Genomic DNA, 24503 nt, shown 5'->3' with positions numbered 1-24503 from the left:
GGTTATTGAGACAGGAATGCAAATTTAATGCTGAATGATGTAAAAACACACTCTGTAAATACATTTTACATAAGAGAAAGTGTCAGGAGACTTGGTCTATGATAGGATAGATAAAGGAATTTAAAGGGAGTTGCCCTATTGCAGTCCATACCCAATTTGTGCGATTCAGCTTTAACAAAGCAATATTGGGTCACATCCGTGTTGCTAATAGAGATTTAATTTATTTGGTTGCTAATTCCTGTTTAATTTGAAAATGTTTTTGATGTATAGTTGTGTGAAAACTACAAACATACAGAACTTTTACCTAGTTTTATATTGAAACACATCACAGCATTATTATACTAAAGATAAATTGAGTCGACTGTGGGGGACCAGGAGAAATTTTTTTCTTATGAGTGCTTTGTACCTTCTCTGTGTGAAAAATGTAAGAAATACTGCCCTTAGGCCCCCACAGCCATGGTGTTGGTCACCATGACAACCATTCATTGACCTGTGTTTGGCTAGCTCATGTTGCTGCATTTTCAATGCCAGTATACAGTATCTCCACTTAAGGTGTTTCCAGAATCTTCCTTTGATTCAGAAGTTCCTATTTGGTGTCCATTTAGCTGGCTCCCATAGGTCCAATGAGTCTTCATAGTTTCTTTTCTGTCTGGTCTGGTTAGCATTTTTGGTATACATAGTTTCTCGAGTAACATTCCCCCAAATACTGATACCAATTTAAATTAACAGCTGTTGAGCCAGCAATATTACAAGGTTGCTCTCTTCCTGCTGGCCCATGGCTAGACTACATCCCAATGACAGTCAGGCAAGGGGTACGTGACTGATTCAGACATGGGGACTGTGGGCAGAAGTAGTACATACTGCATCAAGGCCCCTAAAATGTCCCATGGCATCCTGCCAACCCTCTCTTCTCTCACCCTGTGGGGACATGGAGAGAATGTGTGGAGGGCTCCAAAGCCGTCAGGGGATTGGAAGAGCCTCAGGTCAGAGGAGCCTGTGTCCCTTTCACCACAAGGAAGGGTGTCAGCCAAACACCCTATTGAACTGCCACCTAAGCAAAATTCACATCTGATATTGGGATTGATTTCAGCACCAAATACAGCAGTCATCCCTAATTTACAAGGGGAAACTATCATTGTTGGTACTTTCCTGTACAAAATTGCGTCATCCACATTCTTCTCTTGAATCTTTGGCACGGAGCATTGCTTATCAGCTAATGACGCCAGCAGATAAGCAAACAAACAAGTAGCAAAGGAAGATACATTGTAAACTTAAGGAATACATTTTAATTTGTAGCTCAGCAATTTGTTTTATTGTTCTTCAGGTATGTCCACGGTTATAATTTTGTATTGACCACATAGGAGAGACAGATATTTCGCAGAAAGAAAGCTATTTCTAGTATATCAATATATACTATTTCTAGTGTATAAGACGAATGCAGCATATTGATATTTGAAAGTTTCACGAACATCTTCAGGTGTTGTAGAATCATTCAGTTAAAGCACGCCATGAATAGGGACCACATCCCTGAACCATGACTGTTTCTGATTTGTGTTTCATTCAGAATTTTGCCATTTTGCAACTTTGGTATATGGCGATAATAGCATGAAACAGTAATTTAAGGTTCTTTCCTGGTAATCCCTAGTACTCCTGGCTCTTTCTCCAGCTCAGGGGGTGAAGGCATGTTGCCATCAATCCTCAAATAAGGGATGTATCTGTAAAATAAAGAGAAATAAAGAGTCAGATATTTAGCTTCTGATTTTCTTTAGCTACAGTGGGTTTTAAGACAGAAAATTTGGAAGACTGTGCCATTATGAAGAGCTAGTTTCATCTATATCCAGGCTGGCTAAAGGTTCTCCAAACTGTAGGTGGGAGAAAAATCTAGAGTGGAACCAAGAGAAGGAGACACTGGTGGCCCAGAACTAGGAGCCATTTCCCCCGCTCTCCCCACCCTAGGCTGACTCCAAGGTCAGGGTATTGAAACAATCCCAGGGTGGGATTCTCTCCCCAAAAAGAGAGAACACATGACTTGTTTTTCCTGGGGAACCATGGGAGGCAGCGAGATACATAGTACCCCACATCCAGGAAGGTGTAAAGTAGCAAATGGAACTGTACAAGCCATGAACCAGAGAGACTCCAGGCTGTCCCCTCACTCCAGCAAGACACAGCTGTGACTTGTGAGCCTGCCTGAAAGGTGGAAAAAATTAGCTGGCAAGAGGACCAGACTTCAGAGACTTTGAGACTGCAGGGAGGGGTGTGGTGGCAGATCTTGGATGGGCCTGTGGTTGGACATTAGACAGCAATGAGGACATTTCAGCATTCATGGATGAATGGTGGCTAGAGACCAGACACTTCCTGTAGGGCCTCAGACCATGAAAGCTGCTCCCTCATGTGGTCATGAATTTTACTTCAATGAAACTTTAGTTTTATTTTAAGTACAAATACATTTGAGTATAAATAAATAAGACTTATTTTTCCTTTGTTAAGATAAAATTAACATACCGCACACTTCACCCTTTAAAGGGTACAATTCAGTACTTTTGAGCATATTCACAGGCTCATGCAACTATCACCACTGTCTATTTCCAGAACATCCCATCACCCCAAAAAGAAACCCTATACCCATCTGTAGTCATTTCCTATTCCCCCCCTTGCCCCAGTCTCCAGAAACCACTAATCTACTTTAGGTCTCTATGGATTTGCCTAATTTCAGACATTTCAATATAAATGGAAACATAAAATACTTGTTCTGTGACTTTGTTCACTAAATATAATGTTTTCGGGTTAATCCACATTATAGCATATATCACTACTTCATTCTTTTTTATGGCGAAAAAAATTCCATTGAATGCATATACCACATTTTCCTTATCCATTCATCAGTATGGATGTTTGAGTTATTTCTACTTTTTGGCTGTTATGAATAGGCTTCTATGGATATTCAGGTATGAATTTTTCTGTGGATATGTTTAGAATTATTTTGAGCATTGTATTCATTTTCTATGGTCACTGTAACAAATTACCATGAATACTGGCTTATGACAAAAATGTCTTATCCTATAGTTCCATATTTTAGAAGTCTGAAATTCATTTCACTGGACTAAAATCAAGGTGCCAGCAGAGCTTCATTCCCTTCCAGAGGCTCTCCCTTCCTTGCCCTTCCCAGCTTGGAGAGGCTGCCCACAGTCTTTGGCTCATAGTTTTCTTCTTTCATCACCAAAGACAGAAACTCTGGGAAATGATCTTTACACATTCCCACCTCTCTGGATCTCCTTATTTGTATCTTTCTCTAATTCTTTTATTACTTTAAAGATTACATTGGGCCCACCTTCATCATCCAGAATAGATCTACTTATTTTGAGGTCAGCTGATTAATCTTATCTGCAATCTTACTATCCTCTGCGATTTGTGAATTCTTTGCTTTAATTAATGATTAATTAATTAATTAATTAATAAGCTCTATGCTCAATGTGGGGCTTGAACTTACAACCCTGAGATTAAGAGTTGCATGTTCTACTGACTGAGCCAGCCAGGCACCACAATACCTTTGTCATGTAACACATTATAATCACAGGTTCCAGAAATTAGGACAGAATTGCTGGGGCATTTGGTCATCATATCTCTAATTTTTTGATGAACCACCAAACTGTTTTCCTAAGCAGACATACCATTTTACACCCCAGAAGAAGAGTAAGAGTGTTCCAATTTCTCCACATTCTCAGCAATACTTGTCATGTCTGGTTTTTGATTATCGACATTCTTGTGTGTGCCAAGTGTATTATGTGATTGTGATTTACATTTCCCTAATGACTCATGATGTTGAGCAATTTTTCATGGGATTCAAGGCCATTGGTACATCTTCTGCATAGAATTATCACTTCATTTAAATTGGGCTTCTATGTTTTTTATCATACATTTGTAAAAGTTCTTTGTATATTCTAAATACTAGCCCTTTATAAGATGTGTGATTTGCAAATATTTTCTCCCATTTTATGACTTGCCTTTTCACTTTTTTGATGGTGTCCTTTGAAACATAAAGGTTTTTACTTTCATGAAGTCCAGTTTATATATCTTCAAATACATTAGTTATTTCTTCTGCCTGTTAAAATCTGCTTTGGGCCTCTTTAGCTAAATTTTCATTTCAGGTATCATCTTTTACAACTCTATAATTTCTATTTCATTACTTTTATAATATCTATATCTATATATTTACTGATATTTAATTTTGTGAATCATTGTTCTTACACTTGTCTTTAATTATTTAGACGTGGTTATCTTTAGTTCTTTGAACATATTTATAATAGCTGATTTAAAGTCTTTGTCCAGTAAGTCCAACATCTATCTTCCTTATAGATTTTTTTTTCCTGTCTTTGGACTGTACTTTCTTATTTGTCTTATGTCTCATAAATTTTTTGTTAAAAACTAGACATTTAGAATTGTATGATAATTCTGGAAATCAGATTCTCCTCCCTTCTCAATGGTTATTTTTTTTGCTATTTGTCTATTTAGTGATTTCTTCGAAGTACTTATGTAAATACTGTCTGTATTCCTTGTGTTTGCAGCCATTGTGGTCTCTGCTCAGTTACTTTAGTGTTCAACTAGTGATTGGTTTTTTTTCAATGCCTTGAGCCATTAAGCCACCTAGCCTTTGCCTAGGGGTCTAACGTGTGTTGAAGCATGTCTTCAACATTTGAATATTGGGTCTTTTCTGGGCATGCACACATCCCTGCATATGTGCATAGCCTTTCAGATTCACAGGAAGACATCAAAGCTTTTTCAAACCCTGCTACAGACATCTCTTTCCCAGTTTATTTTGTTCTAAGGTTTTTGGTCAGCCTCTTGTTAGCTTCAACTGGTTAGCTGTGATGTTAAAGAATTGCTGCTTGTTGTTTTCAAAAAACATCCTAGTGATAAGGCTGTTAGCCCCAGATGGCTCTGAGTTAGGTAAAAGACCTACACTCTCTGAGAAAGGCTTTTTGCAGTGAGCTGCAAGAAACGTCAAACAAGGATGGTTCTCTGAGGCTTTCAGGAAGCTCAGAAGCTGTTCTGGCCCTCCAGTGGCTGGTATGGTTGATAGCTATCAAGATTCTCTTGGAACTGGAGAGAAAGGGAAGAGAATAAGGCAAGTTAAAAATACTACAAAGCTCACTTGTCTTACTGTGATTTAGCCACTTTTCTTGAATACACTCTCCTTGGATTGTTTTAATCCCTTAGTTAATGTCCTAATGTCTGAAAATTTTGATTGCAACGATTTCTTCCAGTGTTCTTGTTGCTTTTATGGAGAGAGGGGATTTCTGAAAGGCCTTACCCTGCCACCTCAGAAGTACTTTTTTGCAGTTCAGAATTTAAATACAACTCTGGGAAAGAATGGGATTAAATCCAAGCTAGATTAGAAATATGTTTTTTCATTAACACCAAGATTTTTTCCCCTCATATTTTAACATCCATGAAGTTGAAATGCAATTGGCCATCACTATTTGCCAGTCAGCAGTCTTAAGAATTTGTTCTTATCTCCTTGTGGACATTAAAATTGCAGACTATATCAGTAGCTCCAAAGAAAATCCTGAAGATGATAGTAGTACACCCTTTAGAAAGCGGTGTATCATCATTGCTTCTGATGGTGTAGAGGACAACTGTGGGTTGAAAAATCATGGAAAATTAATGACTCTTATCCAAAAAGTGATTCAGAAGAGAGAACCTGTGAATACAAATGTTTTAAGAATACCTTAAGTAACGTGTTTCACTTGTATTTTGCTTTTCTATATATACAAGCATGCTAATGTAATAAAAATTTGTCAATAAGCCTAAAAGTCTTTTCAGCAAATATACAAGTTCAAAGTAACTACTGTTGACTGGAGATATAACATGAGTGTAGCTACTGCAGATCTTCTGGGAAACATGTTAAAAATGTAAAAAGGAACAAGTAAAATTAATTTTCATGTATTTTTATTTAACCCAAAATGTCTAAAATGCCACTTCAATGTCATCAGTATAACACAATGATTAAGATATTTTACATTCGTTTTTCATAGTCTTGGAAATTCAGGGTGTATTTTACATTTCACATCTGAAATCTGATGAGCCACACTTCAGCTGTTCAATAGACTTGTGTGGCTTGTAGCTACTGTGTTTGACAGCACACAAATTCTCACTAATTACAGCATTTTCTCCCCTAGTGGTACACAAAAGAAAGATGTATCTCATACTTAGTGATGTCTTAGATGAGATGAAATATGGTAGCTTTTACCTTGTGTTGGGAAAGGGAATTAAGATAGAAATGTTTAGTTATGAAAAAAACTAGCTATGCTTCTCGTACACACCGCCGTGTAGATGACAGCTGTCCAGAACACCATTGCTTGCTCAGGATTCCTAGGTCAGCTCTGAGCCTAGGTCAGCCTCTTGGAGCGCCTATGGTGAGGCAGCCATAGTACCATGGCCGCTGGTTCTTCGTTTACTGCCGCCCAATATGGCTTCCAAGGTGACTGTGTGTCTTCCCCTAGATGCTCTGTGCCAGACCTCACTCAAACAGGTTTCATAGAGGAGAAGAGCAGTTCCAAAGTAACTTCTGCAGTGACTTTAGGCCAGCAGTGTTTTTAAGACAGCCAAGGGGCATGCTGTTGTTCTAATCCTCTTTTCTTCTCCCTCCTTGTGAGGATCAGGAAGTCAGTAATGACAGGAAGACATTTCTCAAAGTCATTGATTTTTCTTTTATTTTTGTGATCAGTTTCTCAGCTGGCATCTCATTGTTTTCAGGTTAAGTACTGCTTGTTTCTCCAGCATGATGCAATTTAGTTAGGACAGTAGCTGGGAATACAGTTGATGGAATGCCAGGCCTCCATGCGTGTGCTTTCTCTACTCCACATAAGAGGTACTCTACTCACTAGGTGTGACGAACATAGACACTAGCTTCTAATAACAAAATGAAAGTTATACTTGCCTGACACATGTAGTTTAGATGCATTTTAGTGTTCTGGATATTCAGAGAACTTGAAAAGCCTGAATCCTTTGTTAATCTGCATACATTTCATAGCACGGTTTCTTAAAATATTCAAAATATAATTATCCTGAAAAGCTGAGCCCTTGGACTATTGGGGTATGGGATACTTGAATATTAAGGCAGTACCTCTAGGTACTAGAGACTGCTTTAAGAAGCCTAACATAATGGTTCTAACTGTGGGCTCTGAAGTCAGACAAGGGTTGCAAGCCAACCTCTGTCATTTCCTGGCTGTGTGATTATACACTGATGAATTAACCTCTCTGAGTCCCAACTTTCCTGGGGCTAATATAATATCTACCTTAGAAGGTGATTTTGTGAGATCTATGTGCAACCATCTACTACAAGTCTTGCTTAAATAGTTCTTGGTAAATTGTACAGTGCCCCCAACCCCCGACCTTATCTCTAGGGGATATATTCAAAGACCCTGATTGATTCCTGAAACCAAAGATAGTACTCAGTGCTATATATATTATATATTTTTAATACATATGTACCTATGATAAAGCTTAATTTACAAATTAGGCATGGGAAGAGATGAACAATAACTAATAATAAAATAGAACAATTGTAACAATACATTGCAATAAAAGTTATATGAATGTGGTCTTTAAGTATATGATTGTGCCACACTCATCCTTCTTGTGATGATGTGAAATGATAATATGCCTACATGATGAGATGAAGTGAGGTGAACGATGTAGGCATTGTGACATAGCATTAGACTGCTGCTGACCTCCTGGTGATAGGTCAGGAAGATCATCTGATTCTGGACCACAGCTGACCTTGGGTAACTGAACCATGGTAGGCAAAACCATGAATAAGGGTGGGGACCTCTGTATTTGTAGTGGGAGGTGGCAAACCTTTTTGTAAAGGGCCAGATAATTAACGTTTTAGGTTTGGCAAGTGGACTGTGAGGTCTCTCGCAACTAAGCTCTTTGTATGTGGCAGCATAGACAGCATGTAAACAAGTGAACAGGGCTGTGTGCCAATAAAACTTTATTTACAAAAATAGGCTGTGGGCTGCCGTTTGCCAACCCCTGTTCCAGGCAATGAGGTGCCAGTAGAGGTTTAGTGCAGGAGGGCGTTTGGCCTGCAGGGCTCTGTGCTCCAGGGTCTCTTGAACACAACATTTAAGTGCACAGAGCTCAGTCAGCCCGCTGAGCTTTTAGCCAGGAGGCAGTTTTGTCTCTGAGTGGATGCCTTTGCTATGCAAGTGGTGTCAAAGATCCCTGGCACTTGTAGTTCACTCCCCCTCACTTCAGCCTTCCCTTTCCCTACCCTGCTCTTCATCCCCGTCTCCTTCCCCTTGTTTCTCCCTCATCTCTGTGCAGCCTACCCGAAGTTGGTCCTGTTCTCCCCGCTCAGTCCTCCCAAGAGCATCCAGATGGCAGAGACCACCAGCCAGTCCCCCGGGGAGGCACCTCCACATCCAGGGAGGGGCCGGCTCATCACTGGCTGCTCTCTGAGCATCTTTCTAATCAGGGCCCTCGGGGCAAGGCCTGCGTTTTAATGATCTGGAAGCAGGCAGTCATGTTGTGGGAAAAGAAAAATGACAGTAACACAAAGGTAGTGGGAGCCCTCTCTGATTCAGCACAACAGTCAGAGGTGATTTATGTCTCCCGAATTCCCCAGCTGCTCCTATCAGTCCTCACATCAAACACCCCGAATGCCTCCCTTCAAGGCTTCCTTTACATTCCACCCAGAAAGCACAAAGGACTGGGAATTTCTTTCTGGGAGCCTGATTAACCGATTTTCCCTTCACACAGCAAGCACAAAAATACCAAGGCTGATGTGACATTGCAGTGGGTTAAGGTGACTTCACTGTCCCTAGGCCTTCCCTCTAATAACTTACATGTATTTTACATATATATAACTAATAACTTACATATTTTTTCTAAGACCCGAAACCCTGTCAAGCTAAGGAAGACTCTCCCAAGGCGATAAATTAACCAAAATGCTGGGCTACTAACTCCACCTAAAGATACGTCAGCCTAATACGCCTTTCCTGCTTGTTTTTGCCACTGTGGTTCTTTGCATTTGACAATTACCCCTCGGATGAAGACGGCCCCTGCTTCCGGTCTGAGGCCCCAGGGGTGGCCCTGCTCTCAGTTCCAGGGCATGCTGTTGTTACCTTGTATACAAATTTCTAATGAGATTTCGGCTTTGTGCCGCCCTCTCCTAGGGATGGCTCGGGATTCTGACGGTCGCTCATTTGTATCCGTGACTTTTACAAATTAAAACACAGAAACTTCTAGACAAATGAAAACATGTTTTATTTACAAGAAAAAAGTCTGTACACTGTGTATACATAAAAATATACAAAACCAAAATAGAAAATATCAAAGGTGTTAAAATGTATACAAACACTTTTAAAATGTGACTCCTGGAAAAACCTCAGGCCTTCATTAGTTTGAAGGGTACACATTCCAGTTTAAAAATTATCATACAAAAAAATTCCCAAAGCTGTTAAAAAAGTTCACTGGTTCCCACCGGAAAAATGTCATACGTGTTTTATCTGGAGTAGAACACGATGTGCGGCATCAGAAATGTTAGGTGTTAGCACTATCAGTGCAGTTAATTTGTGTGAAACCTACCTGGTAAGAAGACTATTTTCCACGAAGCCAATAATCACTTTTGCCCCTAACCTTGTAAAAGCCATGAGCTATATAATAAATAACCTTCTCATCAATGTTCAGCGTCACATTCTGATGAGGCCACAGTGTTCAGGGTTCTACCTGCATAGTGCCTTTTAAATATTTCTGCCATACTTTTTAACATACCCAGGGTGTGTAAAATATCAGTGTGTGGGAAGACCGAATTTTTTTCTTTAATAGAAGGACATATAACATTTACGTTTTTCTATTAAAACACTGGCGTTTGCATAATTAAAATAAAATTGGTTGTAAAGGTTTTAGGAAAAGTTTGATGAAAAAAGACAATATAAAACCAACATGTGTGTAGATACGTATATATACAATTATATAACTATATCTACATGCACACTTTTGTAACAAAAGTAAGAACTATAGCAATGTCTTTAATTCTTTAAATTCTATCATTCCAAGCTTGTAGAGGAGTATGCTGGATTATTACGTCTTACTAAAAGGCTTCATTTATTTAAGAAAACAAGAATCAGAACTTACATTTTATCCTTGAATTCACAGAGAGATACCTTTCATTTACCAATTGTGTAAATAATGCCCAAGTGACAAGAACATGCAGAATATTTTCACAATGGAAATGTCCAGAGTATAAAAAGAAACAAGTTTGAACGCAGGCACATTTTACCTAAGCAGTTAACTTCTAAATGTAGCTGCCTTCGTTGGCTGTCACAACTGAGAAAGAGTTCTAACCTATCAGAAAGTGGGAAGTCGAATCGGATAATGTGACAGAGTATCAGAATATATTCAGAGACTGTTTGGCCTGTCATGGATTTCTCGATAATTCCCTACCTCCCTCTCTGCCTCTTCCCATAGTTGAGCAGAAATGAGACCAGGTCACTCTACCTATCAGCCTTGAACATGCACTGTGTGTTGATCTCTTAAGACAGGCTGGAGAGAGAACTTGAATCATGTCACTTGTGCATAAAAAATGCTTCCATCATATGCCATTACTCACGTGAGACTGATCCCACTTAATGCAGCCGAACAGGACCTAGACCTAATTAATTCAGTGGATGTACGTGTTCCTGCCCGGAAGGGTCAGCTAACAACATAAGGTATTAATCTGTTCCACTGGAAGTAACTGGCTCATAAACACGTAACAGAGCAATCCCATGGTAGTTTCAAACTGTTACTTTTATTTCCCAATTTTGAAAATGCTAACGATTATTTCAGCATTGCTTTGTCCAGACACTATGGCTACAATGACAGATTATTACTGGTGAGTTCAGGATTGATTAACTGTCTGGCTCAGAGACCTAGGGCAGGACACACTGGAAGAGTTGTGACTGACGCAGGGCTCCTGGAGTTCTACATACAGGCAGACAAGGAAAGACCCAATAATTGGAAGATGTGCAAAAGTCCCTCACTTTTACTACATTTTATATTCATTTTAATACATGCCCTTGATGTTGCATGGTGCATATATGCAACTTTTAATTGACCACCTCTTGGCCTATGCACAAAGTTCCCGATAAAAGCAGCCTTGTTAAGGACTTGGGCTGGAGGGAAGGTCAGGTACCCAGGGCTGGCACTGGTATTCCCTGGGGACAGTGAGCTTTCAACACCTATTAAACCCCATCCTCATACCTGGTAGAGGAACTGGGGAAACTAGTCAGGGAAAATCTAGATAAAGGTGCCTTGTCATTCTTGGTCAACATTTGTTTTTTTGTGATAACAACCACCACCACCAAAGATCTCCTGAAATTATCTTCAATTGAAGATAATGGCTTCAGGTTGCACCTTAAGGATTTTATCAGTGTCCCTTCCAGAAGTGGATGGAGCATTTTAGAAGGGACAGAGCCTGGGAGAAATGTAATAGGACAGCATTTATTGTTAACTACTCCACAGAAGAGCTGTGTGTTTATTGCAGTTCAGTAAATGTAGCCTAGAAGGACTTAATCAATGTCTGGCAAAATACTACCACTTAGGACCAATTTAGCTAATACCAGATGCAGTCATCATGTTAACTGTAACTGCCTGATATTTTTCAGAGGCTAAACAATTTAAACTTTCAAACAGAAGAATGCCCAGCCATGCTATATTAATATGTGTACCACATTTTCTGAATGTTTAACAGACCCTGATTCCCAAGAGTCTTTAAGGCCATAATAAATTCAAAAATTTTAATTAAATTTCCTTTATGCTCTTCAGTCTTTCTTGTAACCTCAGTGAGACTGAAAGGACTTTTTAAAGTACACGCGTTACAACAAAATGCTATTTAAAAATCTTTGAAGTGTTTTCTGGGGCTTCTGAACTTGAATATTTATATTGACCCAGACAAATTTTCCTTTAGCCAAGCTCTTATGTCACTGAAGGGGGTTGTCCTGGATAAAAAGAAGGTAAGAAGGAAATCCACCAGGAAGGCTACCAAAGGAACTTCAATGTCATGGGCATTTGAAGGCAGAGCCTGGAAGGTCCAGGGAGAACCAAGGCCACAGGAGGACTGCTCACTCACCGTGATCAGAGTTACCTCACCAGCATCCAGTCACTGAACTCCTCATTCCACATGGGGACAAAACTAAGCTCTTTCAGGAAACCAGAGAGAAAAGTGGCTTGACCATGTCTGCTCACATATAAGCTAATGTGTAGGATAAAATTATGAATCTATTTTCATAGTTCAAGAAAGAAAGTTCTAAAAATAGGCTTTTAGTGGATACTGTCATGATTAAAACTTTTCAGTTATTCCTACACTTCACTATCATAATAAGCCATAGGAGATGTCTATTACCTAACCTGATTTCTGGGGAGTTAGCCTAACCAAACAGAAGCTGTCAATTTCTATAAACCATTCTTGCTCAAGAAAGTAGTTTTGAAAGCACTCAGGAAAAAACCAATCCTGGAACAAAAAAGAAAAAAGAAAAAAAAAACTTTCCCACAAAACTCTCTTGACATCTACACGCTTGCAAGGGAGAACAGATTTTTAATGAAAAGAAGTCTTATGTGTACTGCTGAAAAATGTTTCGGTTATATAGAGAGATAGCATGTTTAATTAAGGTATTCCAAAATGTTTCTGTTTCACTACATTCATAGCAAAAAAAACCTGTTTTTCAATGTATCAGTGACAAAAGCTGAGATAAAAACCAAAAGAAAACAGAACCGAATACAGTTAATGCACTGGGGTGACACCTTCCTCCCCTCTATGAGCTGTTGCCTCTCAAGCATGTAGGTATTTTCCTTCTTGTTAAAGAGCAACCTTTTCACACAATTTTACTTAATTATGTGGCTTGTGTGTTGCTGACATAAAATATATCTGTGAAAACAGGGGCAGGGTTCCTCACTGTCTGTCTGTAGGGAGAATTAGTGAAAATCCAGAACATCACTGCTAGGTTTCCAGCAGCTGATATTGACCTGAAAGAAATCCCCATGAAAGAGACAGGTGTGCATCCCCAGAAGCACAGAATGAAGGCTCTGAAATTCTCCTTCTAGATTACCCCCCCTCACGGACAAGGGGGTCACAAGTGTCTTGAGTGTAACAGCGTAAGGGCTGTGCGAACTGGCAGCCGAGGAGGTACAGTGCGCAAAAGCTGGAGCTGGGAACATCCTGGTCCCGGGCCACCCTGCAGCCAGCCCAGTGATTCTGTGTCTACTTGCCAGAGTAAGAAAATACTGCAGGAAAACAAAGTGTCTCCTTTGCAGTGCTATTCCAGGAGTGGCTTTTTCTTGGACTGCTTGAGATGGATGCTTTATGGTTTTAGAAACAAAGCAAAAATTCAGTGGGCAATGGGAAATGGAGCTGGGGAATATGCAACAGTTGGTGAACATGTGCATCTCTCAACATATACTGGGGATTCTGCTGTTAAACACATCTGAGTGATAATTCAGATGGTCGTCATAAACTCTAGGGTATTTAATAACGAATGAATGTACAAGGGACACATTAGGTGCTATAGATACCGTACCTTGACAAGGGTGTATAAACCATTTCATAGTATCAGGTATATCATGGAAAGAAACCTGTAGCTGAAACCCACCCTGATAAGGGGTGCCCATGGCATAAGAAAAGGCTAACATTTCTGGAGGTATAGTACCCATTCGTCACACATTTGCTTTTTTCTTTTTTTTTTTGCATCTTTCTTGAGCTTTTTCCTTTTAAACTCCATTTCTGTATTCAAAGTAGTAATAAATACTCAATGGCTTAGAAAAAGAGGAATTCTCGCGGCCACCACTAAATTACAGTCTAAAGACTGAAGACTACATTGCCTAAAATACATCTTCAAGTATTCTTCTGGGACTCAGAGTACGACAGTAGTACCTTATTGCACATGGGCTCTCAAGAACCCCTCTTCAAGAGTGCGGACCGACGCGCCTGGGCGCAGGGCAGCGCACCGCCCGGAGCCCCGGCAGGACCACCTTCCCCTTGCGGTGCAGGTCCCCCTGGGCGCCCGTGTTCAGCCGCTGCACCAGCAGCTTCTCGTAGAGCAGCGGGTGGTACGCGCCGAGCGTGCAGGCCGCGTCGTAGTACAGCTCGTGGTAGTGGCACAGCTCCGTCTGCCGGATGGACGGGATGTATTCATACACGTGCACTTCGCTGCACATGGACATCATGATGAGGATTCCTGCCGCAGGAAAGAAAGTTAGAAGCCAATGAACAACTCCGAGCGGGAGCGAGAATGTTCTGGAGCCGTGGTGGACGGAATGACTGTAGCAACAGGCGCTTGCCCTGGGCTCGTTTTCCTGTTACTTTTACCGTGGCAGTGTCAGAACCTCCAGCAAGTGGCCTGTCTGTGGCTCAGGGGCTGTGGGGGCCTGAGATGTGGTACTGTTATACATTCACAGGATTCATAGGATTATTGTGGGAGGCGCAGTTACTGTACTTAACAAGACATAATCTAGTGAGTGAGGTTCGCATTCTCCAAGTTCACGTGTTGCAGTCCACAGACAGGTTCTGTTCTCATTTGCAAGAGTAGGGCTCTTACATTCCAAACAAACACATGTTAAAAAAAAAAAAAAAACAAGGGCTATAAAATAGCTTCTTGATTATAAAATATATGAATGGAAAGAGATGGAATTGGGAAAGAGAGTTTAAGATTCATAATATCAAAATTATCTCCCTATGTTGCAAATAGAGTGCTATCAAACCTCATCCTAGGCTAGGCAGCTTTCTTTTCCCAGCACCACCACCACCTTTGTTCACATCCTTTAAACTTTAAGAAAATATATATGCTTATGCCTTTTAGGAAAGAGGTATCCTTTATGAAAACAAGATGGTGGCAACAGTTAGCTCCTGTTAGAGGCAATATCTATCTGCAGAGGACAGTTATATTTCTAATTAATCAACCATGAAAACCCTTACAGCCAGAGAAATTCACACATAAGGGCCACTGGGAGAGAAGAGAGCAGGGGCCAAATGTTGTCTGGGGGTTCAGAGGAGTTGCTCAGGGAGGTGAGGCCTGCACCTATGGGGCAGCCTGGCAGACAAGGGGACACAGGGAAGCAGGAGAAAGGGATGCTGGTCCAGAGGTGACAATGGCATCCTGTTTAGAAGTCAGTAAAGGTATGACTTGAGAGCCATGATGTAGTAGTGTGGCTGAGAGTAAAAGATATTCCTAACAGAGAGAAGGAGGTGCTTCTGTTCACAGTCTCAAAAGCAAAACTGTTCTCAAGAGCTATGTCAAAACTTCAAGCTACTGGTCTGTTCCTCCCCTTTTCCTCCCACAACCCACTTCTTCTTCCTCCTCTCCCATGGCTGACTTGCTGCCAGGTTGTGACCCCTTCCTTGGGAAGGCCGAAGGTGACAGCGATTCAGGTGGAGCTAAGGGCAAGAACCTTCCTCCTGAAGTCACCGAGGAGAGCGGGTATCACTACCTGAAGATACAGCACAGGTGATAATGGATAATCCTCCTTCTGATAATTACTGCTCTAGGAACATTTTGTCCCCCTCCTCATAAAATCATCTGTAAGGAACTCACATTGCAAATGAGAAAGCCATGTGCCCAGGGCGAACTAAATCCCCCACCTTTTTTCTGGTTACTTTACACCTGCAACAAACAATGTGTATGTTCTTCATCAGGGAGTGTCACAGGACCTGTGTCTATGGAGTTGAGAATGGCTTCAGTGTTTTCATTATATATTTTTTTAATGTTTACTTTTGAGAGAGAGAGAGAGAGAGAGAGAGAGAGAGAGAGAGACAGGATCCGAAGTGGGCTCTACACTGACAGCACAGAGCCAGATGTGGGGCTCAAACTCACGAACCACAAGACCGTGACCTGAGCAGAAGTTAGATGCTTAACTGACTGAACACCCAGGTGCTCCAGCTTCAGTGTTTTTTAATCAGGAGCTATGGAAGAAGTTCTTGAACCGCAACACCTGGAAGCTGGCTGCTCTCCCTCCCCTGGGCATGGTACGTGGCTATGCCAGCTTTGCACAAGGAACTGCTTTGAAGTGTCCTGGCATCCCTCGCCTACCTAGATGCCTTTCATTAATACAATTATGACAACTACTTTCCTGCAGATGGCAGTGAAGAGCCTTTGAGGGCGTCTTGCACAAAGGCATCTCGAAAACTAGCAATGGAATTGGACCAGTCTCCGTTTACCTGGGTTGTGTTGTCAGCCAGTAAAAGAAACTCTTCCCTGAGGGCTGTAGCCAAACGTGTACGAGTTGCCACTTTTGCAACTCTGGTCATTAGAGTGTTAGAGTGGATGGCTTTCAGAAGTTAATCTCATAGTTAAATGTCTTAGCCACGTTATTGGCTCTTCTCCTAAAGCAGTTCTCAAGCTTCAGCATGAAAAAGAATGACCAGGGCAGCATGCTAAATGTCAGTTCCTGAGACTTGTTCCCATCTCCAGAGATCTGGGTGCCACTAGTGTATGTTGGGATCCAGGAAACTGCATTTTTAAAAAAAATTTCCTCATGGCACAAAAACAGACACTCAGATCAATGGAACAGAATAGCGAACCCAGAAATGGACCCACAAACTTATGGCCAACTAATCTTTGACAAAGCAGGAAAGAATATCCAATGGAATAAAGACAGTCTCTTCAGCAAGTGGTGCTGGGAAAACTGGACAGCAACATGCAGAAGAATGAACCTGGACCACTTTCTTACACCATACACAAAAATAAACTCAAAATGGATGAAAGACCTAAACATAAGACAGAAAGTCATCAAATTCCTGAGGAGAAAGCAGGCAAAGATCTCCTTGATCTTGGCTGCAGCAGCTTCTTACTCAACATGTGTCCGGAGGCAAAGGAAACAAAAGCAAAAATGAACTACTGGGACCTCATCAAAATAAAAAAGCTTCTGCACAGTGAAGGAAACAATCAGCAAAACTAAAAGGCAGCCGACAGAATGGGAGAAGATATTTGCAAATGACATATCAGATAAAGGGTTAGTATCCAAAATCTATAAAGAACTTATCAAACTCAACACTCAAAAAACAAATAATCCAGTGAAGAAATGGGCAGAAGACATGAATAGACACTTCTCCACAGAAGACATCCAGACGGCCAACTGACACATGAAAGAATGCCCAACAGCACTCATCATCAGGGAAATACAAATCAAAACCACAGTGAGATACCACCTTACACCTGTCAGAATGGCTAACATTAACAACTCAGGCAACAACAGGTGTTGGCAAGGATGCCGAGAAAGAGGATCTCTTTTGCATTGTTGGTAGCAATGAGAGCTGGTGCAGCCACTCTGGAAAACAGTATGGAGGTTCCTCAAAAAACTAAAAATAGAACTACCCTATGACCCAGTAATTGCACTACTTGGTATTTATCCAAGGGATACAGGTGTGCTGTTTCGAAGGGACACATGCACCCCCATGTTTATAGCAGCACTATCAACAATAGCCAAAGTATGGAAAGAGCCCAAATGTCCATTGATGGATGAATGGATAAAGAAGATGTGTACACACAGACACACACACACACACACACACACACACAATGGAGTATACTGAGCAATCAAAAAGAATGAAATCTTGCCATTTGCAATTATGTGGATGGAACTGGAAGGTATTATGCTAAGCAAAATTAGTCAGAGAAAGACAAGTATCATATGACTTTACTCATATGAGGACTTTAAGAGGCAAAACAGATGAACATAAGGGAAGGGAAAGAAAAATAATATAAAAACAGGGAGGGGGACAAAACATAAAAGACTCTTAAGTATGGAGAACAAATAGAGGGGTTGTGGGAGGGGGGAATGGGCTAAATGGGTAACGGGCATTAAGGAATCTACTCCTGAAACCACTGTTGCACTATATGCTAACTAATTTGGATGCAAATTAAAATAAAATTAAATTAAAAAAATTTCTTTAAAGTTCATTTATTTTTGAGAGCAGGGGGGGGGAACACGTGGAGGGGCAGAGAGAGGGAGACAGAGGATCTGAAGCAGGCTCTGCACTGACAGTAGAGAGTCTGACGTGGGGCTCAACCTCATGAACTGTAAGATCATGACCTGAGATGAAGTCAGACACTTAACCAACTGAGCCACCCAGGAGCTCCAGAAAACTGAATTTGTAATAAGCATTCCTAAACTATGTGTGGCAAAAGGCTGTTAAAAAAAAGTCCAATCTATCACAGACCATTACTTCTACAAAATACAGTACAATGATTTACTAGAAAAGTTATCACATGTTTGGATGCCATGCTATGTCAAGTTACTACAGAAGTTTCTAAATACTGTCAATTTCTACGATGATCTACTTGTAGACCAATGCCGGTCTGCCTACAATGCACTGATGGCCATTCTTTGAGGATTATGTTGGTCTAACACACATATTCTTTGAAAACGTCTTCTGTCAGGGATGCCCATCCTGTCTCTTTAGTAGCTAGACATTCCACATATTAGATTAAATCTAGAGTTGAGTTTGCTACCCACACCCAAGTAAGAAGATCCTTGGGTGGTTTCTCAAGTACTTCCTATTGTCTTCAGCTCAAAGAGCATCTACTAACATGTTTGAATCAGATTATTTTTTTTCTCTAGGAAGTTTCCCAGAGAAAATTTTTACTCTTGCTGCTAGTTATTACATTTTAAATCATGCATTTGCTAGGTATACAATATAGATTTTGTCAGAAGACTGGGCAAGAAGTTTTGGTTTCCCTGCAAGTAAATAGGTACGTTTTAGCACTTTCATATAAAAATACTTTATATTTAAAAATAACTTCTAGGGGTACCTGGATGGCTCAGTCAGTTAAGTGTTCAGTTTCAGCTCAGGTCATGATCTCATGGTTCATGAGTTTGAGCCCCACATAGGGTTCTCTGTTGTAAGCCCAGAGCCCACTTTGGATCCTCTGTCTCCCTCTCTTTCTGCCCGTCCCACCCCTCTCAAAAATAAACTTAAAAAAAATTAAAAATGATTAAATGACTTCTAGAGCTTCAGAAATGCAGAAACTTGGTTCTTCATTTTAGACAAAATGAAGGCGAGTGGAGGTTAAGAAAGTGTGGGTTCTTGCCTTGAGTTACCTGCACAATTCCTCCTGATCTTTCCTTACCTGATACAGACTTACAGGAGCAATTATCCAGCCCAATGTGTACTCATACAAACTTGTGGCTTTCTAGAACCATGAGCTGAGAGCATCGTAAAACTTAAACAAAAGCAGAATCTGCCCTAAGTGTTTAAATGTCAGCCAGCTATAGCACTGACATCACAAATGGTATGGCAACACCTTCAAAAGGAAGGGGAAAAGCAATTTACAATTTGTTGGCTACACGTGAAAGGTGGACAAGATTTATGGCACCAAAGCTGGAGAATATTTTTATTATTCAAAAGTTTTTTTCAGACAGCATGGTCAATTCATTTGGCATATGCATACTCCACTTTTCGATTTATTAGGGCCATGATTACACACAGATGGGAGTTTAGATTCTGACTCTCTCATATAATAAATACTAAAAATCATTACTGTTAAATGTGGTCAAATAGATACAATAGTTATGCTAGCAGTTAAGAGTACTTAGCCATAAATAAAATCCTAAAGATGAAATTTCTTCTTGTTTTGCAAAAAGGAGCTAGGTAGACATCAATATTTGGAGTTATATAATAGCCCTGGCACAGTTCTCAGTACGCGTGTTAGGGAACTGTGGGATGTGGGTGTAGACACTGCAGGGAGGCAGGGCTGGGACGGGGCTAGGAAAGATCAAAGGCTTCACATTCTGCCGGAGGCCTCTTCAGTTAAATCCAACATTTATTAAACTGGGCACAGTGCTAATCATTGGGGATTAAGAGAAAGTTTCTTTAAGAAAAGAAAGTTAAAGAACTAACCTTTAAATATAAAAACAGGTAGCAAGCCCATAACTGGCAATTCTTTGGATGACTTGGAGAAAGAGTCTTACGTGATGCACTGAGAAAGAATGTTTGAGTACTACCACCAGCATTGCTTCTCAAGTGTTGTGACACTGAGCCCTACTGTTCACAAACAATGTAAATACCAACAACACGTGGTTCTCCTCTGAATTACCACCAATAAAGTGCCACATTGAGAGCCCCCAACTCACCCCCTCCCCAGGTTTGCTGATTCACTAGGAGGACCCACAGGACCCAGTATATAGTGCTACTCTGCTATGATGTATTAAAGCAAAAGGATACAAGGTAAAAACAGCAAAAGTAGAATTTATGTGGGCCAAACTCCAGGAAAAACTAAGGCCAAGTTTCCACTCCCAGTGGAGTCACACAGGGTTTGCTTCATACCCCTAGCAACACATGTGAAATGCTGCCAATCAGGGAAGCTATTGAGAGAGTTGGTGCTCAAGGTTTTAACTGGGAACTGGTCATGCAGGCAGTCTCTGCCTGGCACATAGCAAAATTCCAGACTCCCAGAATGAAAGCAGGTGTTCAGCATAAACCATAGTGCTTGCGTGAACAGTCTAGGCAAGGTGAATTACTCTTATTAGTTTCGAGGTTGGGAACCTTCCCAAATCAAAGATCCCAGATGCCAGCCAAGGGCCAGCTTTGCAGGCATGCCTTCCTAAATATCAGCAGTCAGGCCTGTCAGGTTAAATCTTTTCTGCAAAGATACCATACATGGATAAATTCACAGTATCATGTTACTTCATAATCAATTCCCCATGCCAGAATTCACATGGCAAATTCACATCTGGTTATGCTAAAAATGTTTTTAGTATTTTTTTTCATTTCCTTTCTTAGGACTGCTCAGGATCGCCTAAAAATCAAAAAGGATACAAATAATTTAATACTAGGCTATTCAGTAAAGAATTTTTTAAAAATCACTTAAACTTTTATGTCAAGTATTTTGTTTATGGACTACCAAAAAGTAACTGCTTTCATCACTAATAAAATTTTACTGCTTTCACCCAGCATTCAAAGAAGAATTAATACCAATCCTTCTCAAACTCTTCAAAAAACACAGAGGAGATGGGAACATTTCCAAATTCATTTTATGAGCCCAGCATTACACAGATACCAAAAACAGAAAAGGATACCACAAAAAAAGAAAATTACCAGCCAATATCCCTGATGAGCACAGATGCAAACATACTCAACAAAATATCAACAAACCAAATTCAGCAACACATTAAAAGGATCATACACCATAATCAAGTGGGATCTGTTCCAGGGATGTAAGGATGGTCCAGCTTCTGTAAATCAATCAATGTGATAGACCCACATTAACAAAATGAAGGAGAAAAATCACATGATCATATCAGTAGAGGCAGAAAAGCATTTGACAAAACAACACTCATTTATGATAAAAGTTCTCGACAAAGTGGGTTTAGAGGAACTGTACCCCAACATAATAAAGGCCATACCTGAACAGCCCTCAGCTAACATCATACCCAATGATGAAAAGCTGAAAGTTTTCCCTCTCAGATCAAGAACAAGACAAGGATATCCACTTGTGCCACTTTATCCAACATAGTATTGAAATTCCTAGCCAGAACAATTAGGCAAGACAAAGAAAAAAAAAGCATTCAAAGTTAGAAGGATAGAAGGAGAGAAAAGGAAGAAGTAAAACTGTCACTCTACAGATGACATGACACTATATATAGAAAACTCTGAAAACTAGCCCAAAAGCTATTAGAACTAATAAATGGATTCAGCAAAGCTGAAGGATAGAAAATCAATGTACAAAAATCTGTTTTGCTTTTCTACACTAATAACAAACTATCAGAAAGAAAAATTAAGGTAACAATCCCATTTACAATTGCACTATAAAGAATAAAATATCTAGGAATAAACTTAACTAAGGAGGTGAAAGATCTGCACACTGAAAACTGTAGGATACTGATGAAAGAAACTGAAGAAAACACAAATAAATAGAAAGATATTCCATGCTCATGGACTGGAAGAATTAATATTGTTAAAATATCCATATTATCCACAGCAATCTACAAATTCATTGCAGTCCCTATCAGAATCCCAATGGCATTTTTCCCCCACAGAAATAGAACAAACAATTTTAAAATCTGCATGGAACCACAAAAAAACCCCAAATAGTCAAAGCAATCTTGAAAAAGATCAGAGCTGAAGGCATTACCATCCCTGATTTCAAACTATGTTACAAAGGTACAGTAATCAGGACAGTATGGTACTGGCATAAAAACAGACGCATAGCTCAATGGAACAGAATACAGAGCCCAGAAATAAACCCACACACATATATGGTCAATTAATTTCCAACAAAAGAACCAAGAGCATACAATGGGGAAAGGACAGTCTCTTCAATAAATGGCACTGGGAAAACTGGACAGCAACACACAAAAAATGAAATCGGACTGCTATCTTATACCATACACAAAAAATAACTCAAAATAGATTAAATACTTGAACTGTAGCCATGAAACTCCTAGAAGAACACATAGATATTAAGCTCCTAAACAAGGATCTTGGCAATGAGTTTTTGGATTTGCCACAAACACAAAGGCAAAAAGAAAAATGAAAAGAAAAAAAAACAAAAAGAAACAAGTAGGACTACGTCAAACTAAAAACTTCAAAGCAAAGGAAACAATCAACAAAATGAAAATATAGGTTACTGAATACAAAATATTTGCAAATCATGTATCTGAAAAAGGGTGAATATCCAAAACATATAAAGAACACAGGCAAAAAAAAACCCCAAAACAAAACAACAACAACAACAAAAAACCCAACAATCCAATTTAAAAAATGGGCGGAAGACTGAATGGATAGATTTCCAAAGAAAACATAAAGATGACCAACAGGTAAATGAAAAGATGCACAAAATCACTAATTATCAGGGAAATGGAAATCAAAACCACAAGGAGATATTACATCACACCTCTCAGAATGGCTATCATGAAAACAATAAGAAATAAGTTTTGGCAAGCATGTGGAGGAAAAGAAACCCTAGTACAGTGTTGGCGGTATTGTAAATTGGTACAGCCACTGTGGAAAACAGTATGGGGGTTCCTCAGAAAATTAAAAATAGAAATTACCGTATCACTCAGTAATACCACTTCTCAGTATTTATCCAAAGAAAACAAAGCCACCTGGAAAGATATCTGCACCCTTATGTTACTGAAGCACAATGTTCACAAGAGCTAAGATACAGATACAACCTGAGTCCATTGCTGGACTCTGTTTCTCTTAACAAAGAATCCTTGAAGGCATTGATAAGTGAAGTAAGTTAGAAGATGTTATGCTAAGTGAAGTAAGTTAGACACAGAAAGACAAACGCCTTATGATATCATTTATATGTGGGATAAAAAAAAGCCCAAGGAACAAAAAAATACCCTTATAGATACAGAAAACAGATTGGTGGCTGCCAGTGGTGAGGGGTGGGCAAAACAGGTGAAGGGGCTCAAAAGGTACAAACTTCCAGCTATAAAATAAGTATGTCATGCGATATAACATATGGCATTGAGACTATAGTTAACAACACTGTATTGCATATTGGAAAGTTGCTAAGAGAGTCCATCTTAAAAGTTCTCATCACAAGAAAGAAAACTCTGTAAACCACATATGGTGACAGATGTTAATTAAACTTATTGTGGTGATCATTTGGCAACAGACACAAATATCAAATCATCATGCTGTACATCTGAAACTAATATAATATTGTACATCAATTAAGCCTCAATGAAAAGTTCCTGCTCCTGACACGAAGCCAGACTTTTAGATAGGCAGATCAATATTTAGACACATTTTAATGTATTTTCCTAAGCCAATCAGATGGGCACGTGGCCAGCTTTTTAAAATCTGTAAATATAATTCAATTAACATTCAGTTTCTTTGGCCGGTTTTTACAAACGAGTCCATACTAGGGATTCATTTAAAGGGGAAAAAAAAGTGCACATTTTTCTGGGCAATCATGACTCAAGAAGCATTCATTTGCCAAATTACATGTCTTTAAGTACTGTATAATGCAATGTAATTATCAAACCAATTAAAAAGCATTTCAACTGGTCTTAATAAAAATGTCACATTATCTGACTCAGCATACTAACAGTAGATACACTTATTTATTTGCTCCAAAGCCAGGATACAAAGCAAAGTACAACCCATGTTCAGAGTACCACAAATTCTAAATCAGTGAGGCTTCCTCTGTAAAATTCTACTTTGCGTGTCTAGCTGTAGTTGATGTGTTTTCAGATCAGGTATAGTGTGTTTGTATATTTTAATCGTGATTAAAATTATCTTGCTTTCACCTGAAGTATTCAAAGTAACGACCAAAATTGTTCAGGATGACAGAATTTTCTCCTTGCTGAATGGATCCTTTTAACACGTGGCAAAATAAACTATGGATATAAACAACACGATGCAAGTGACAGAAAAAAACACTGGCTTACATCAATTCCAGTTAACACTTGAACATAATTCATATGTGAGGTAAATTAGGAATTTCTGAGCATGACCAACACAACACTGCAAACCAGATTTCTGAATAAGTGGTCCGAGTGCAAGAAAATCTAAG

General features: G+C 39.7%; 1 protein-coding gene across 4 annotated transcripts in view; it reads right to left on the bottom strand.

Annotated features, from left to right (window-relative positions):
* Window positions 1-9252: 9252 nt before the first annotated feature.
* The window catches only part of ST6GAL2 (ST6 beta-galactoside alpha-2,6-sialyltransferase 2), an 86127-nt gene continuing 70876 nt past the window's right edge, over window positions 9253-24503 (bottom strand). For all 4 annotated transcript variants that reach the window (XM_023251538.2, XM_023251539.2, XM_023251537.2 and 1 more), the window contains exon 6: window positions 9253-14216. In XM_023251538.2, the coding sequence (XP_023107306.1) occupies window positions 13945-14216 (272 nt within the window). In that variant the 3' untranslated portion in view covers window positions 9253-13944. The remainder of the gene's footprint in view (window positions 14217-24503) is intronic.

This window comes from Felis catus, chromosome A3, assembly GCF_018350175.1.
Source record: "Felis catus isolate Fca126 chromosome A3, F.catus_Fca126_mat1.0, whole genome shotgun sequence".
NCBI lineage: Eukaryota > Metazoa > Chordata > Mammalia > Carnivora > Felidae > Felis > Felis catus.
This window is presented reverse-complemented; position numbering and strand designations above follow the sequence as displayed.